Here is a 16,392-nt window from a genome sequence, read left to right as displayed (position 1 = left end):
GCTGAAGGGCTGCACTTGTCGTCAACACTGCTTGACTTCATCATTTTGTAAGATGTTTAACATTTGCTTCAACAATGAATGAGGAGAGGACTAATGTGAGTGAAGCTGAATAAAAGTCAGCGTTGATTGTAGGCATTAGTCCATTTGGTCCCTTCAACTCTTCAGTTTGGTCCTTCTCTCTCCTATCCTGGAGATCAATATCACAAAAGAAGTTCTCTTCTCACCATTTACTACTTCAAAGATTTTGCCGTTGATGACGACAAAAAATGTTTCCTGTTTCAACATAGTGAATCTCCCAAATCATTTCACAGGAGAGTTGTTGCCCAGAGTTTTGCACCGACCCACAGATATTGGGACAGGTGAAGGTAAGTTTGCCGAAGAGTCCTAAAAGAGCTTTCTGAGGCTGAGGGCCCAGACAGCTGAAAGAACTTGGGGATGCACGGGGGACCAGAATTGGAGGAATGCCCAGTTCTCTCAGGGTGGCAGAGCTGGGGGCAGTTGTAGCCAAGGGGAAAGGGCAAGGCTGTGGATTGAACGTAAGGGCTGAGCCAGTGTATGTGAGCGTTGGGGCGATGGATGAACAGGAATCGGTGCGAATCGGGATACGGGTAATAAAAAGCACAAGGATGTTCAAGTTGAAAGTAGCATTTTTGGATTACATTCCAATCTTCTCTCCTGAAGACATTGGTTCTTTGAAGGGGCCCACTTCAATAGCTATCCTGGCCTCTGATACGTTGGCCAAGTAGTCATTGTGAGTCTTGGTAGTATCAGTAAACTATTTAACTGTTGAGAAAATCACAACTGAGCTGGATGCTGTCCTTAACCTGGCATCTATGAAAATAAGCTCTTGGTTTGGGTTGTCGCTGAGCAAGCAGGAGCAGGGACACTGCTTGATATTATTTACTTCACTCTACTCTCAATTTGCCAGAGATGGCAATAACTTGCAGTGCCCCTATTGCTGAAGTAAAAAAAACATATTTGTTTCCTTCTGACCCTGCATGGCTCAGAAGTGACTTTTAATTTTATGAGGAGTATGACTGATTACCATCTTCTCGAGGGCAGTTCAGGATAGGTGGCAAATGCTGGCCTTGCCAGTGACACTCGTATTGCATGAAAGGATAGAAGAGCACTGTCCTTAAAACACAGGTGAGTTAAATATAGACTTTTGAAGTTGTGTTAATCTGCTTTCATTTGAGTGATAATTTCTCTGAAATAGACGGAGAATATATTGAACGAGCGCACGAACGGACCGATAGACAGCTGGATGAAAAACCAAGGAATGGTGAGAGCTCACCATGTTCTCTGGCTGGTTCATCTGTTCCCCTTCAGGGGCTTGACCTCTCGACTGTTTGGTGATGCCACAGACAGTGTTATGTGACGACCGTGCCTGAGATAACACTGGCGGTTGGTTCCCTTCTCTTTTACATAGAATTGAAGAGATTTTTTTGGGGGGGGGGGGGGGGGGGGGGGGCTTAAAAACCTGTTCCCAGAACATTTAAGAAGATGAAACTTCTGCTATCCAGCACCCCTCACCCCATCCTTCCAAATTTTTGACCTCAAAACCCACATTGTTGCTCGATTCCCTCCCTTGTTTCGCCTGTAAAAAATAAAAAACGCCTTTCTAGGACATGACTGAAAAATAGTAAGAAATATGTGTTCTTGAAGCTCAGAACCTAGACATTCCGCCTGGTCTGCTGGTATTTATATGCCACACATCCCTCCTCTCATCCCACTTCACCCTGTTTATCCCTAATAGCTTTAGCTGCAAAGAGAAATGTGCTTTCAGCCTGGAAAGGAAGCTTCTAAGAAATAGCTTTGTAGAGGACTGTAGGGTCATTGAGGGGCTGGGAAAGATAAACTAGAAATATAACAATTAGACCCCACCAGCACCCAGGCCAAACCTTCACCCTTCCATTGGATTGGATTGGATTTGTTTATTGTCACGTGTACCGAGGTACAGTGAAAAGTATTTTTCTGTGAGCAGCTCAACAGATCATTAAGTACATGAGAAGAAAAGGGAATAAAAGAAAATACATAATAGGGAAAAGATTAGAACGAGTATAGGTTAAGTAAAAAGTGGATCTGTTTGGGAGAGCTCGCAGAGAGTCGCCTCGCTCCGCCGCCATCTTGGAGAGATTGACTTGTATTATAAATCGGATGCTGCCCACCTACTTGCAATCCGAGCCATTGAGTTTTATCTCGTTGTGAGCGGCAAGCAAGGGGGTCAAATTCCAAAGCCTAATTCCAAAGGTCACTGGATATCATGCCTTGGGTAGGAATCTTGAATAACTTATTTTCTCTCCTCCTCCTCCATTACTGCATCTTCCCGCAATCAAACACCAAACCCAGTTGAAGCAATCTGATTTACTGTGTTTCTAATAATCACTTTGTACATGTCACTTCATGGTTTGTTTGTTTTTTCTGAAGGATAAACGTTACTGAATCATTTTGCCCAATCCTCCCTCCAGCCAAATTAATTGATTTTATTTGTAAAAATCGTCTCCTCTTCAAAGAATGGAAAGTATTGGCATTGCTGTGTACATCTAGGCTGGTGGAAGTCCCTCAATACTGTCTGTGTCCTGGGTTATCGTAACTCTTGATCCAAATTCTGTCTGGCTTTTTGGCTTATTTCTACTTTGCTTTACTGGGAACAACTCCGTTTTTCAACAGGCCTTTATTTCACTTGAACAATTGAGGCTATTGCAAGACGTCCTCCAGAACTGCTTCATTTGTGTTGTTGGGTGATCCTGTACTGTTGTTACTTGTGAATCATTTGTTTTAAAACTCTCCTCAGAGTGTGATTATTTCAAATAATTATTGGGAAATAATTTTTCATTGCCCTTTCTGAAATGTAATCTTCCTCACTGTGTAAGGTGTTGCAAAAATGGATAACTTTCCGAATCCGAGATGCATGTCAATTCTACTGGTCATTTTCAGATTTCAATGACAGGAGTTCAGAGCCACTGCTAAAGTAAAGCAGTGTATGTATTGGCTGTGGACTTTTTCTCTTTTGGCATCTGATCTTCTCTTCAGGATTACTGCACTGCTGACCCGAGGATTGTGACCATCCAGCACTGCTGCAACATAATGTTATTAAGAATTTTATTCAAAGCTTGCCATATCCAGAATATCTCATAATACTACCACTGGGCTCAACCTGAAGCTTTTGAGACTGCATCAGTGGTGAACGTGACCACTTTTTTGAGCTCTCTATTCAAAGCTCTCTGACCATAGGATGATAGTCGCTTCCAGGTCCTTTTTCACTAGTTTTTAGGTAGTTCAACCCAAATCCTTCTTTTTTTATTTGCAATTTAGCGTGGCCAATCCACCTGCACATCTTTGGGATGTGGGGGTGAGACCCACGCAGACACTGGGAGAATGTGCAAACTCCACACGGACAGTGAATCGGGGCCGGGATCAAACCAGGGTCCTTGGGCATCGTGAACCCAAATCCTAATGGCCATTGATCCACCGCACGGAGTAGCTGAAAGGTTGGTGCCGCTGAACATTCAGCACATCGGAGTCTACCGTTGCTGCCTCTGAAGTAGGCGGTTGGGTCAGAGTAGAGGGAGAATTACATTTTCCTCCTGTTCCACATTTAGCCCGAGCGTTCAGCTGGTTATTCAGTCTAACAACACACAGACCCAGATTGTCCTGTTGTGCAGGCTGGCGGTATATTTGTAGAATGGTACCGCAACTGCTGATCACCTGCAAAGTTTCCAGGCTTTGTTACCAGTCAGAACGTCCTTGCCTCAGGTGAGTTTCAGTCCTCGATGGTGGTAAGTGGCAGCAGTGTGAGGTGGAGAGAACCAAACCAGCAAGTTCTGGCCTTGCTCCGTTTGCAACAAAAGAGGTAGGTGTCACTTCCACAGTGTTGAACACCCAGTTGTGGAAAGAGAAGGTGGTGTATGGACGGGCTATCCACATGGGTAAGTGTCTGATGAATCAAATCCTCCTTGTATCCTTTTGGATAGAAATCTCAAAACAATTTTTAGACGGTCCAGTCATCGCCTTCTCTTCCCATGTTGACCCCATTCCTCAATTTCTTTGATTCATTTATTGATTTACTTTTTCCTTTGGAATATTGTGACCAATCAGTGATGTGTACGTTTTGTGTGGTGAAGTTGACTATAATTTAATCAAGTTTATTTTTGGAAAGCAAGGTATAAAGTTCCTGCTCCAGAAGGAATTCTTCGGAATCTAATTTTAAAAATCGATGTCTTCCAAATTGCTAAATGGATCATGGTTATAATTAACCTGCTCTATGGAGCACAAATTAAAATAAAATAATTTTCTACCCTGCTTCCATGTGGATTTTAATGACCAGTTTTATTATTTTCAAATTATTTCGTTTTGATTGTTGTTTCACTTCCTCCTGGCCTTCCCATTTATGTGTAACAGATTCCAGTCACTCAGACCAACCTAATGGATGACATTGAACAGTGGCTGTCCACAGACGTGGTGAGAATTTTGGGTATCTTTTTAATTTGCGTTGTTTTAACTCCCAATGAAGTTTGAATTTGACGGGCGCGGTAATGAACCATTGGTGCTTTGGCGGAGTTGTTTGATGCATTCCAGACTTTGTCTGGGAAAGGCATTGCCCCTCCTGGCCCCGAGAACCAGTCTTGTTCGTTTTTTGTTGATCCGTTCATCTCCCTATAGGCGTTTGTCGGAACCCTTCTCGCAGGTTTCTGCTCAAGATAGGGGCTGCATAGATCATTCATCAGGGCCCAGCTGACGTCTGAAGATTTGAACCTGATATTGTGGTGCAGCGACTGAACCAAACCACGAGACCCTAAGAACTAGGAGCCAGAGTAAGCCAAAGTTTGCAGTTCAGTATCTCGTCAGTGAATCACTCCGCTACCTCTCCCTGCTGTCGAAATGGCTGTTACTGCTTAGACTTGCAACATGAATACAAAGTACCTGGGCAAGCTCTGATGCTCACCCACAAAATCTCACTGCAGGCAAGGCAGATGTTTTAACGGGGGCTTGAGATTCCCTTATTTACATTTGCCTTCACCATTGTGAGTGACGCCATTGAGATGCCACAAGGTAGACATTTAACATACGTTTAAGCTTTGCCTTTTCAGCTAACAAAGAAAAAGTGAAGCATGTTCATCTGTTGCTGTAAGTGGAAGATTGTTTTTTTGAGTTCGCTGACTTTAAACAATCCAGCGTGGGTCCATGACCTCCCAACCAATTGTCTCCAATGGAAGAAAGCGATTTATGGCCTTGTGATTTGAAACCCAAGGGAATTAGTGGAAAACGACCCAGAAATTAGTTTGGAGAACTGGATTACACTGCATATCTATGGTTTGATTTTCAAACTCAACTTCATCTTTCCACATTGTTCACTAATTCACTTAGTATTCAGTGGGCGGCACGGTGGTGCCATGGTTAGCACTGGTGCCTCACGACGCTGAGGACCTGGGTTCGATCCCGGCCCGGGTCACTGTCCGTGTGGAGTTTGCACATTCTCCCTGTGTCTGCGTGGGTTTCACCCCACAACCCAAAGATGTGCAGGGTAGGTGGATTGGTCGCGCTAAATTGCCCCTTAATTTTTTGGGGAAAAATAATTGGGTGCTCTTAAAATTTTTTTTAAAAATTCTCTTCGTATCCAAGGGCGTGATTCAACGGACTTAGTCCGCTGTCGGACTGGTTTAGGGGAATGTTTCCCAGTGGGGCACTTGTCTTTTTTGGGGGGCCTCAAAGGGGTGTTTCCCCAGCAGGAAGGGCTGCTCTCCGATTGGGGCGTCATTTATTCCGGCAGCCCCAATATATCCACACCCTTCTCACCCCCCCCCCCCCACCCAACTTCCCCTCGGCCGGAACACTGCAGTCCCACCCTAGCAGCAGCCCCTGGGCACCCTGGCATTTAAATATGCAGATCTGGATCTCTCCTCGCGAGGGCAAAATCCAGATCACGCGGGTGGAGCGAGTCGGGTGACTCGCTCGGCCTGGGCCGCAATCTGATTTGGGCTCTCCGGGATTCACCCGGTTCTGTGCCGGGTGCAACGGGATTGCTGAATCCCACCTCAAGTATCCATTGACCTCTGTCTTGACGATACTCGATGACTAAGCATCCACAGCTCTTTGGGGGCGGGAATTTTAAAGAGACAAGAGCCCTCCGAGTGTTTTACTCAGTCCTAAATGGTCCACCCCTTATTTTGAGACTGATGTCTAATTTGAGAACCTCCATATAGTTGAAACACCTTTGAGGATCTACCCTATCCAGCCCCTTAAAAAATTTTGTGTTTCAGTTCAATCTTTCTTCTAAAATCTAAGGAATGTGGTCTAGTCTATTCATCCCACCTCCGAGGACCATCCTCTGATCCCAGGGATCAGTCCAGTGAGCCTTTTTTGAATTATCAACCGGGCAGCATATCTTTCCTTGCACAAGGAAGCTGTTGTCTGTAAATTATCAGAAACTTTGACCTGTTTATTACTAAAACGTTTCCCCAGGTGTCCATATTTGCGAGATGAACAGAGGGCAAACACAGGTTCACGATTCAACCCAAGTGTATTCATAAACACAATAAAACAGTTTGTTTTTTTTAATTTAGGGCAGCACGGTGGTGTAGTGGTTAGCACTGCTGTCTACGGCGCTGAGGACCCGGGTTTGAATCCCGGCCCTGGGTCACTGTCTGTGTGGAGTTTGTACAATCTCTCCGTGTCTGCGTGGGCTTCACCCCTACAACCCAAAAGATGTGCAGGGCAGGTGCATTGGCCATGCTAAATTGCCCCTTAATTGGGAAAAAATACTTTTTCCCAATTAAGGGGCAATTTAGCTTGGCCGATCCATCTACTCTGCACATCTTTATGTTGTGGGGATGAAACCCACGCAGAAATGGGGAGAATGTGCAAACTCCACATGGACGGTGACCCAGAGCCGGGATCGAACCTGGGACCTCGACGCCATGAGGCAGCTGTGCTAACCACTGTGCTAACCCCAATAAAACAGTTATTCTACCAAATGATCCCAAATATTATCTGCCCAAACTTCTAATACCACCCGTGCCAACGAACTGGATTGAGCTGCGGGTCCAATCCTCTTGAGCCTCGTCTGCGACGGGGAGTCTCGTATGTCTCTTCCGTCCGTTCTCTGGTCCGTCATTGAGCCTTCTCCGTGCCTCTGAGTTGAGTCTTTGCTGGGATGGGTCCCTGGGTGGTGTCGTCTTATCACCATCTTCGCATCCTTTAAGAAGTTTCTCTGGTCCTCAGCCAGGGAAGTCACTTGGCAGAGGTTGCGACACTCGATGAAGTTGCCGATTGCAAACCTGCAGGACATCAGGAACCCCCCTCCAGGGGCCCATCGCCAGGTGCATTGTCCGCACATAATCGGATCCCATATAAGGTAATGAAAGGCATGAAATCTAGGTGCCAGAAAGTCTGGGCAATCCACAACAATCGACCACTTGAATGGGATCGATTATCTTCCGATCTCCTGTTTACAGGGCGGGCCCAGACTTGCCCCGGCTGTCTGTCTCTGTCCAGTGTATTCAGGTTTGGCTGTTTGACTTCCCATCAGGCCTGTCCGTGGTTCTGACTGTGGTTTTAATTTATAACGTCCAATTCTTAATTTAAAGTGTCCAATTCTGAATCGGGCCTAAGATTCAGGCTGTTGGCCATTTTACCACAAAACTAAAACTGTCCACAGTGCTCCAGATGTAGTCTCATCAATTGTGAGACTTTACTCTTGCATGTCGATAATAATAATCTTTATAATAATAACTTGTATACCTGCATGTTAGCTTTGAGATTTGTGTACCAGGGCACCAGGGTCCCTCTGAATGTAAATGTTTCCTAGTCTCATTTAAAAATTTTCTGCCCAAAGTGTTAACTTCATTCTTCGCCACATCTGCTATGTTCCTGCCCACCTCACTCGCCCTGTCTATATTTCTTTGCAGCCCCTGGCGTCCTCGCAAATTTGTCAGCAAACTTAGTTACAATACAATCAATCTCCTCATCCAAGTTATTATTGATTGTAAATAGCTGAGACCCAAGCACATATCCTTGTAGTCCCTCGCTAGTTACAGCCTGTCATCACTAAAATGTTCCGTTTGTTCCCTGTTTTCAATCTGTTATCCAATCCTCAATCCGTGCTAATATATTAGCCGGTTTAGCTCAGCTGGTTTGTGATGCAGAGCGAGGCCAACAGCACGGGTTCAATTCCAGTACCGGCTGAGGTTATCCATGAAGGCCTTGCCTTCTCAACTTTGCCCCTCGCCTGAGGTGTGGTGACCCTCAGGTTAAATCACCGTCAGTCAGCTCTCTCTCAAAAGGGGAGGCCAGCCTATGGTCATCTGGGACTATGGTGACTTAACATCACTACCAACTCTAGGAGTCCAATTATGCGTAATAATCTCTTTGTGTGGCACCTTCTCAAATGCCAGCTCATTTTAATGGAACACAGCCCAATGGAACAGCTCCCTCTTCTTTTCCGAGTACTAGTACCATTTGCCAAGAACCAAAATGCCTGCTACCCTTACCACTTGGTTCGCTGTGTATTTAACCGTTGCTAATTTTGCACATGGCTCCAGTAGTAATTCAGGGATTATATTCATGAGGCTTTATTTTATAATTAAAAGTTTCTCAGTAGAACCTCATTCCTTGTCCTACCTGTGCCGATGGTTCCCACGTGGTACAGGACAACTGGATCCTCCAAGTTATTCTCCAGCCATGAGATGATGCGACGCTGTTACTTAGAACTGAGCAATAAAGTTCATTGCACCCTGCTCCAAGTGAAAGCCATTTCAAGTGAAACAGCAATTTAGACTGCAGAATGGCTGAGCTGACCAAAGTCTGGGGTAGGGGAGCATTGGGGGGGGGGGGGGGTTGTTATGGGCCAGGGTTTAGAGAACCCAAAGTGTATCATGGAGTTCACCTGACCCACAACTTTTAATAGATTGTGGTATGGGGAGCACACGGCCCACTCTACAGGTGCGGTACAGCAGAAATGGAAAGATATTTTAAAAAACAAAACCATGTTCTATGAACTCAAGTTAACCTTTCTAAAACAGTGAACATCTTAGCAACCAGTAAATCAAATACACCCCCCAAAGAATACAACACTAAGTAATCTGTATGCTGTCCTTTGAACACCCAGAAGACTTGGGCAGCACGGTAGCATTGCGGATAGCACAATTGCTTCACAGCTCCAGGGTCCCAGGTTCGATTCCGGCTTGGGTCACTCTCTGTGCGGAGTCTGCACATCCTCCCCGTGTGTGCGTGGGTTTCCTCCGGGTGCTCCGGTTTCCTCCCACAGTCCAAAGATGTGCAGGTTAGGTGGATTGGCCATGATAAATTGCCCTTCGTGTCCAAAATTGCCCTTAGTGTTGGGTGGGGTTACTGGGTTATGGGGATAGGGTGGAGGTGTTGACCTTCAGTAGGGTGCTCTTTCCAAGAGCCGGTGCAGATTCGATGGGCCTAATGGCCTCCTTCTGCGCTGTAAATTCTATGAAATGAAGACTTAACAAATCTCTAAACAGAAGCAGATCAGGGTTTACATTCAATACTGAAAACATTTATAATTCTGAATTCACCAAATGATTAAGAGATAGTCCTTCATGGCAGAGAGCTCAACAGTACAGCTGCCTTTGACTTCAGCTGCAACACACTGAAAAACGAAACCAAAAAGACAGACACACCCAAGCTTTTCTCAAAGTGAAACTAAAAAGCAGGACCAGAGCTCAGCTCCACCCACACTCTGACATCACTGCAGTAACATGAGCAGCCAAACATTTCTTAAAGCGACATTCTCCTGACAGTGGGGCTGAAGTGTTAAGGGGAAGGAACTAAATGCTGGACTGCTGATCTGATTCTTCCAGATTGATGAGAATATTTTTGCAGTGCATCCAACGACCATACAGAAAATAGATAGCTGAAGTACTCAAGGTGCCCCTAATTTACAGGTTTCACTATTTATGCTGCATTTATAAAAATGGGGGGGGGGGGGGAGAAATGTAAGGCTACAAGAAGAGCAGGGGGAGTGGGACTAACTGGGTCGCTCTTTAAAAGAGCAAGTGCAGACACAATGGATGGAAAGGTGTGCAATTCTGCGATGATGTAAAATCTGGTATTGTACAGTTGTTTGAGTCATCTCAAATATCGTGCTAATTTGCTGTGCCCACGGCAGCAGTTATGGTATAATTATCAGGAGTGTACATTTCCCAATGATTCTGTTAGTATTTAAAGTCCTTCCATCAGACTCTCGGCTGTGCTGTAGCATAGTTGCAGCTTGTAGAAGAGAGTTGAGATGATATTATCAGCACACAGGTAAGTAATTACATTTTTATATCTCCATACATATTACACAATTGATATTTTTGAGGGGGAGAAATCAAATTTAGCACAACTGTGCTTCAGTAACGCTATCATAACATAATATCTGTTTGTTGAGGTGTCTCCGAGTTTAAATGTGGGGAATTGTGAGAATGGGGATCTGGGGCCCTTAGTGCCTGGGTTAGAATGGGATAAGTTTTTTTTTTTAAATAAATAAATTTAGAGCTCCCGTTCAAAACAGCCCAGAACAGATTCCGCTACCTGGGGATCCAGATAGCCAGAGACTGGACACAGAGCCACAAGTGGAACCTGACCAGCCTGGTGGAGGAAGTAAGAAGAGACCTTCAAAGGTAGGGCTCACTCCCACTCTCCCTGGCAGGGAGAGTGCAGACGATCAAGATGAACGTACTGCCAAGGTTCCTCTTCCTGTTTAGATCCATTCCGATCTTCATCCCCAAGGCCTTTTTCCAAAACGTAGACCGTCTAATCATGGCGTTTGTGTCGGGGGGGGGGGGTAAGAACCCGAAAATCCCAAAACAGACACTGCAAAGAGGGAAAGTCAAAAGGGGCTTGGCCTTACCAAACCTACAATACTACCACTGGGCAGCAACGACAGAAAGAGTGAGGGGATGGGTACAAGAACCTGACTCAGATTGGGTACAAATGGAGGCAGCATCCTGTCAAGGACCGACCCTCCGGGCCCTGGCCACAGCAGCACTCCCATCCCCCTCAACAAGATACACAACAAGCCCAGTGATAGCGGCCACCCTGAGAACATGGACCCAGCTGAGACAACACTTCGGGATAACCAAAATGTCCCCCATGACCCCCATCTGCGGCAATCACAGATTCCCCCAGCCATGCTAGATACCACCTTCAAAAGATGGAGGCGGGACGGGGACACATTGACGGTCGGGGACTTCTACATAGGCACAGACTGGCGACACTAGACGAACTGACGAGGAAGTGGAGGCTAGCAAAAGGACAGGAAATGAGACACCTCCAAATAAAACACTTCCTCCGCAAAGAGACAGTGGGGTACCCTGGGGCCCCAGAAACCACCACTAGAGGACCTGATAGGCACAAGCAACGGGAAGGGGGGGACTATGTGGGAAAATATAAGGACAGCTACTGGACAGAGCCCGGACTCCACTGGACAAGATCAGACAAAAATGGGAGGACAAACTGGGGACAGAGGTAGGATGGGGACTCTGGAGCGAAGCACTGAGGAGGGTGAGCACCACCGCATCCTGCGCCTAATGCAGCTCAAAGGGGTGCACAGAGCGCACCTGACCAGAACCCGAATGAGCAAGTTCTTCCCGGAGGTGGAGGACAAATGTGAACGGTGCCAGAGGAACCTGTCCAACCACACCCACATGTTTTGGGCTTGCCCCAAGCTTGCTGGGTTCTGGACAGCCTTCAGCGAGGCAGTGTCCAAGGTTGTGAGGGTGAAGCCATGCCCAATAGTGGCAATCTTCGGGGTATCGGAGCAGCCAGAGTTACACATGGGAAAGGGGGCCAACGCCCTCGCTTTCGCTTCCCTAATCGCACGCCGGAGAATCCTGCTCGGCTGGCGATTGGCAGCACCACCCACAGCTTGTTGCTAACTTTTGGTTGGTTCAATTGGCTCTGTTTTCTAACCTTTGCTCAAGAGTCGCCAGGTATCTTTATGATACCGCCACGAGGTTCAAGTTCGAGCAATGATCAATAACTCTATACACCAATTAGTAAGATCCAAATCAAAGCACATTTATTATACACAGTAAATCGCTACTCATGCATAAACTCTACTTTCTAAGCTATTTCTATCACTAACAGACCAATACTTAGCTTCGGACTGGCCCACCAGGTCAGGGGAACAAATGGCCTTTTGTTTAGGTTCTGAGTCTGCGGGATTCAAAAGCTGGTATGGACTGGTAGCTAGGAGCGCCTATCTCGTAGTGAGCGTTGACTTGAGACTGGCGTTCTTTGGAGGCAGCTGGACAGGTCACTGTCAAGGGTTGGTTCGCGTTGCTGAGTGATCCTGTCAAGAAGGACGATTTGAACTTGAGGGCTTTACTTTATAGTCCCCAGGGGCTTCCCGTCTTTCGGGGCGGACCCCGTACCTGGTTTCAAGTGATTGGACTTCGTTCCAATCGCTTGGTTCGATTTCTCCAATGCTGGAGCTGTTCCCTGATCGATGGGCGGCCTTTAGGTGTCCGTAACCTCTTTTGTGGTTGGCTCCTGCTGGCGCTGAGGAGTCTGGCTTGGCCTTGTTTATCTCAAATGTTTCGATTGTTCCCGGGGATCGCTCATTAGTATGTAGATGGCCGTTACATTATTATGCAGATGGCTGCTTGTATCAATGCTGTCTGGGCTTTTGCAGAGTCTAATGCACAGTAACTTGCACCTGCTAGTTTCTGCCTGTGTTGGCTGAATTTCCCTTCAGCCTTTGCTGTTCTCCATTTTACGTCGGGAATTGACCAACCCAGGTGGCTATACACCCTCCTTGTGATCCTAACGCGAAGCGTGAAGGATGACATAACTGCATTGTTCTTCATTCCCTGACCCGGCGAGCACTCTTCTATGGCCTCTACACTGACCATAACTATGCAAGAAATTTCTAACTGACAATTCTAAGTGGCGCTATGTCAAAACAGGGACATGCATTACAAAATAAGAAAAACGGTACCTCTAACTGTCCTTAATAAACTACACTCACTCAAACATTCAATCATACTAACTTCCTAAACAATACAAACAAAATCATAGCAGCATTATTCACATTTTCCTGGCTTGGCAGTCAAGCTCAGGATTGTACAATCGCTCATGAAACATTTCTTTATTCACAAAAAGGAACGCAAACAAATGTTCTTTATTATAGATCGCGGGGGTCTAGTCATAACCGAAAATAAGGGATCTTATCCTATATACCGGGGTGCGAGCGCGGTAGGCTCTCCTTTGCCATTTCCTCAGACGAATAGTCTGCACGATGCAACAGAGTATCGCCAATACTGGTAGTACCAGGTTATAAAACTGTCACACCAAGATGGTGTGGTGTCGCTTGTGACTGGGCTCTGGGTACTATGGGGAAGTGAATCATTAACGGCGGGGGGGGGGGCTGTGGTCAGGAGGTTCGCGTTCGTGAGCAACCAAATGTTCATTAGGGTGATGAGCAACACAGAGGATGTCCTCATCGTTCTTCTTTCTCTTCGCTGGAGCTTCTGGGGTTCTGTGCGATCAAGCATAGTGTCTGTTACTATCTTGGTTTAATATCTCGTATGATAGCATGTCTGTCCTTTAGTGCCAATTACCCCCTTTATAATTGGTCACTATGTGTGACTCCCTCATTTTTTCTTTTTAAAACCGAATTTCAGGACAAGACGCACTTACAAATACTGAACCAGTGCGAGCCGTCTCGCAGGCTGTGCAATTTACCATCCAAATGATTGAGGATGTAAATAGCATAGGGTTGGCAACCTAAGGGTTACCTGAAAACAAAACACAACTTTTTGAACAAAAATTGCCGAAATGAGGTGCGTATGGGCCGCGACAGGTAAGATTTGGATGGAATCCCCGGGTAGGACGGCGACCAATGCCGTGTGTGCTCTACCCGAGCGTAGCTGACCAGAGGGGGGGGGGGGGGGGGGGGGTGTTCCCAGGCAGGGCGGGTCCAAATGCCGATTCTCCACTGCCTGAGCAACCAACAAGAAATGTAGTCATCGTGGGGGGTTGCCGTATTGGTTCTTCCTTCGAACCAGAAGGGCAGTTACGAACGGGGGTCTGTGTTTCTGTCGACAGACGAGTTCCTCCGAACTGGGACATTACCAAGTCTCTGTGGACAAACTAGTTCCTCTGAACTAGCGTCCGGGACAAACTAGTTTCTCTGACTGCCAGTGGGCGTCAGAAGGGTGGTGGCGTGGGGCTGTGGGGAAAAAAAAAAATTCCGGTCTTACATACAACATTTAACGATACAACTACAAACAACATTAAACATGCTGCAGGTCCCATCAGAAAGGATACTGCTTTCTCCCAAGCGGTTCCTTTTTAAAACATCATCTGGACACCTCAGTTATCGGTTGCGAACAGGGTCGCAAAGGGGTTCTCGTTTTGGGAGTCAGACTCAAAGTCGTCGTCTTCTCCCGGATGCCAAACTCTCGAGTGTATCAGGGCGGATAGGGCAGCATGGTGTGATTTGGGATCCCTCTCGTCATTCCAGACGAGTCTGTATGAGTTAGCTCGGTGCCAGAAGGTGGTGTCTAGTTCTGTGGGGACAGAATCGGGGTCGTCATTGTAGGTCGGTGGTGGGGTTTGTTTAGGAAAGTGATCATGAAGGGATCACTCGAATCGTGGTCAGATTCGCTGGGTGTGGGTCCTGTTGTATAGAACATAGAACAATACAGCGCAGTACAGGCCCTTCGGCCCACGATGTTGCACCAAAACAAAAGCCATCTAACCTACACTATACCATTATCATCCATATGTTTATCCAATAAACTTTTAAATGCCCTCAATGTTGGCGAGTTCACTACTGTAGCAGGTAGGGCATTCCACGGCCTCACTACTCTTTGCGTAAAGAACCTACCTCTGACCTCTGTCCTATATCTATTACCCCTCAGTTTAAAGCTATGTCCCCTCGTGCCAGCCATTTCCATCCGCGGGAGAAGGCTCTCGCTGTCCACCCTATCCAACCCCCTGATCATTTTGTATGCCTCTATTAAGTCTCCTCTTAACCTGCTTCTCTCCAACGAAAACAACCTCAAGTCCATCAGCCTTTCCTCATAAGATTTTCCCTCCATACCAGGCAACATCCTGGTAAATCTCCTCTGCACCCGCTCCAAAGCCTCCACGTCCTTCCTATAATGCGGTGACCAGAACTGCACGCAATACTCCGAATGAGGCCGTACCAGAGTTCTGTACAGCTGCAACATGACCTCCTGACTCCGGAACTCAATCCCTCTACCAATAAAGGCCAACACTCCATAGGCCTTCTTCACCACCTTATCAACCTGGGTGGCAACTTTCAGGGATCTATGTACATGGACACCTAGATCCCTCTGCTCATCCGCACTTTCAAGAACTTTACCATTAGCCAAATATTCCGCATTCCTGTTATTCCTTCCAAAGTGAATCACCTCACACTTCTCTATATTAAACTCCATTTGCCACCTCTCAGCCCAGCTCTGCAGCTTATCTATATCCCTCTGTAACCTGCTACATCCTTCCACACTATCGACAACACCACCGACTTTAGTATCGTCTGCAAATTTACTCACCCACCCTTCTGCGCCTTCCTCTAGGTCATTGATAAAAATGACAAACAGCAACGGCCCCAGAACAGATCCTTGTGGTACTCCACTTGTGACTGTGCTCCATTCTGAACATTTCCCATCAACCATCACCCTCTGTCTTCTTTCAGCTAGCCAATTTCTGATCCACATCTCTAAATCACCCTCAATCCCCAGCCTCCGTATTTTCTGCAATAGCCTACCGTGGGGAACCTTAGCAAACGCTTTACTGAAATCCATATACACCACATCAACTGCTCTACCCTCGTCTACCTGTTCAGTCACCTTCTCAAAGAACTCGATAAGGTTTGTGAGGCATGACCTACCCTTCACAAAGCCATGCTGACTATCCCTGATCATATTATTCCTATCTAGATGATTATAAATCTTGTCTCTTATAATCCCCTCCAAGACTTTACCCACTACAGACGTGAGGCTCACCGGTCTATAGTTGCCGGGGTTGTCTCTGCTCCCCTTTTTGAACAAAGGGACCACATTTGCTATCCTCCAGTCCTCTGGCACTATTCCTGTAGCCAATGATGACATAAAAATCAAAGCCAATGGTCCAGCAATCTCTTCCCTGGCGTCCCAGAGAATCCTAGGATAAATCCCATCAGGTCCCGGGGACTTATCTATTTTCAGCCTGTCCAGAATTGCCAACACCTCTTCCCTACGTACCTCAATGCCATCTAATCTATTTACCTGGAGCTCAGCATTCTCCTCCACAACATTGTCTTTTTCCTGAGTGAATACTGACGAAAAATATTCATTTAGTATCTCACCTATCTCTTCAGACTCTACACACAACTTCCCATCCCTGTCCTTGACTGGTCCTACTCTTTCC

At 46.4% G+C, this 16,392-nt stretch overlaps 1 protein-coding gene across 3 annotated transcripts in view; it reads left to right on the top strand.

Annotated features, from left to right (window-relative positions):
• Nucleotides 1-16,392, top strand: part of tom1 (target of myb1 membrane trafficking protein) — a 145,296-nt gene that overhangs the window by 106,206 nt on the left and 22,698 nt on the right. The window contains exons 13-14 of one of the 3 annotated variants that reach the window (XM_072492035.1): nucleotides 1,217-1,282; nucleotides 4,402-4,461. The exons of 1 other annotated variant lie outside the window; for it this stretch is intronic. In XM_072492035.1, coding sequence (XP_072348136.1) covers nucleotides 1,217-1,282; nucleotides 4,402-4,461 — 126 coding nt within the window. The remainder of the gene's footprint in view (nucleotides 1-1,216; nucleotides 1,283-4,401; nucleotides 4,462-16,392) is intronic. One more of the 3 variants, XM_072492036.1, reaches the window with a different exon arrangement.

Source organism: Scyliorhinus torazame, chromosome 29, assembly GCF_047496885.1.
Source record: "Scyliorhinus torazame isolate Kashiwa2021f chromosome 29, sScyTor2.1, whole genome shotgun sequence".
In the NCBI taxonomy this organism is placed as follows: domain Eukaryota; kingdom Metazoa; phylum Chordata; class Chondrichthyes; order Carcharhiniformes; family Scyliorhinidae; genus Scyliorhinus; species Scyliorhinus torazame.
The sequence above is the reverse complement of the archived record's forward strand: the minus strand, read 5'-3'. Positions and strand labels throughout refer to the sequence as shown.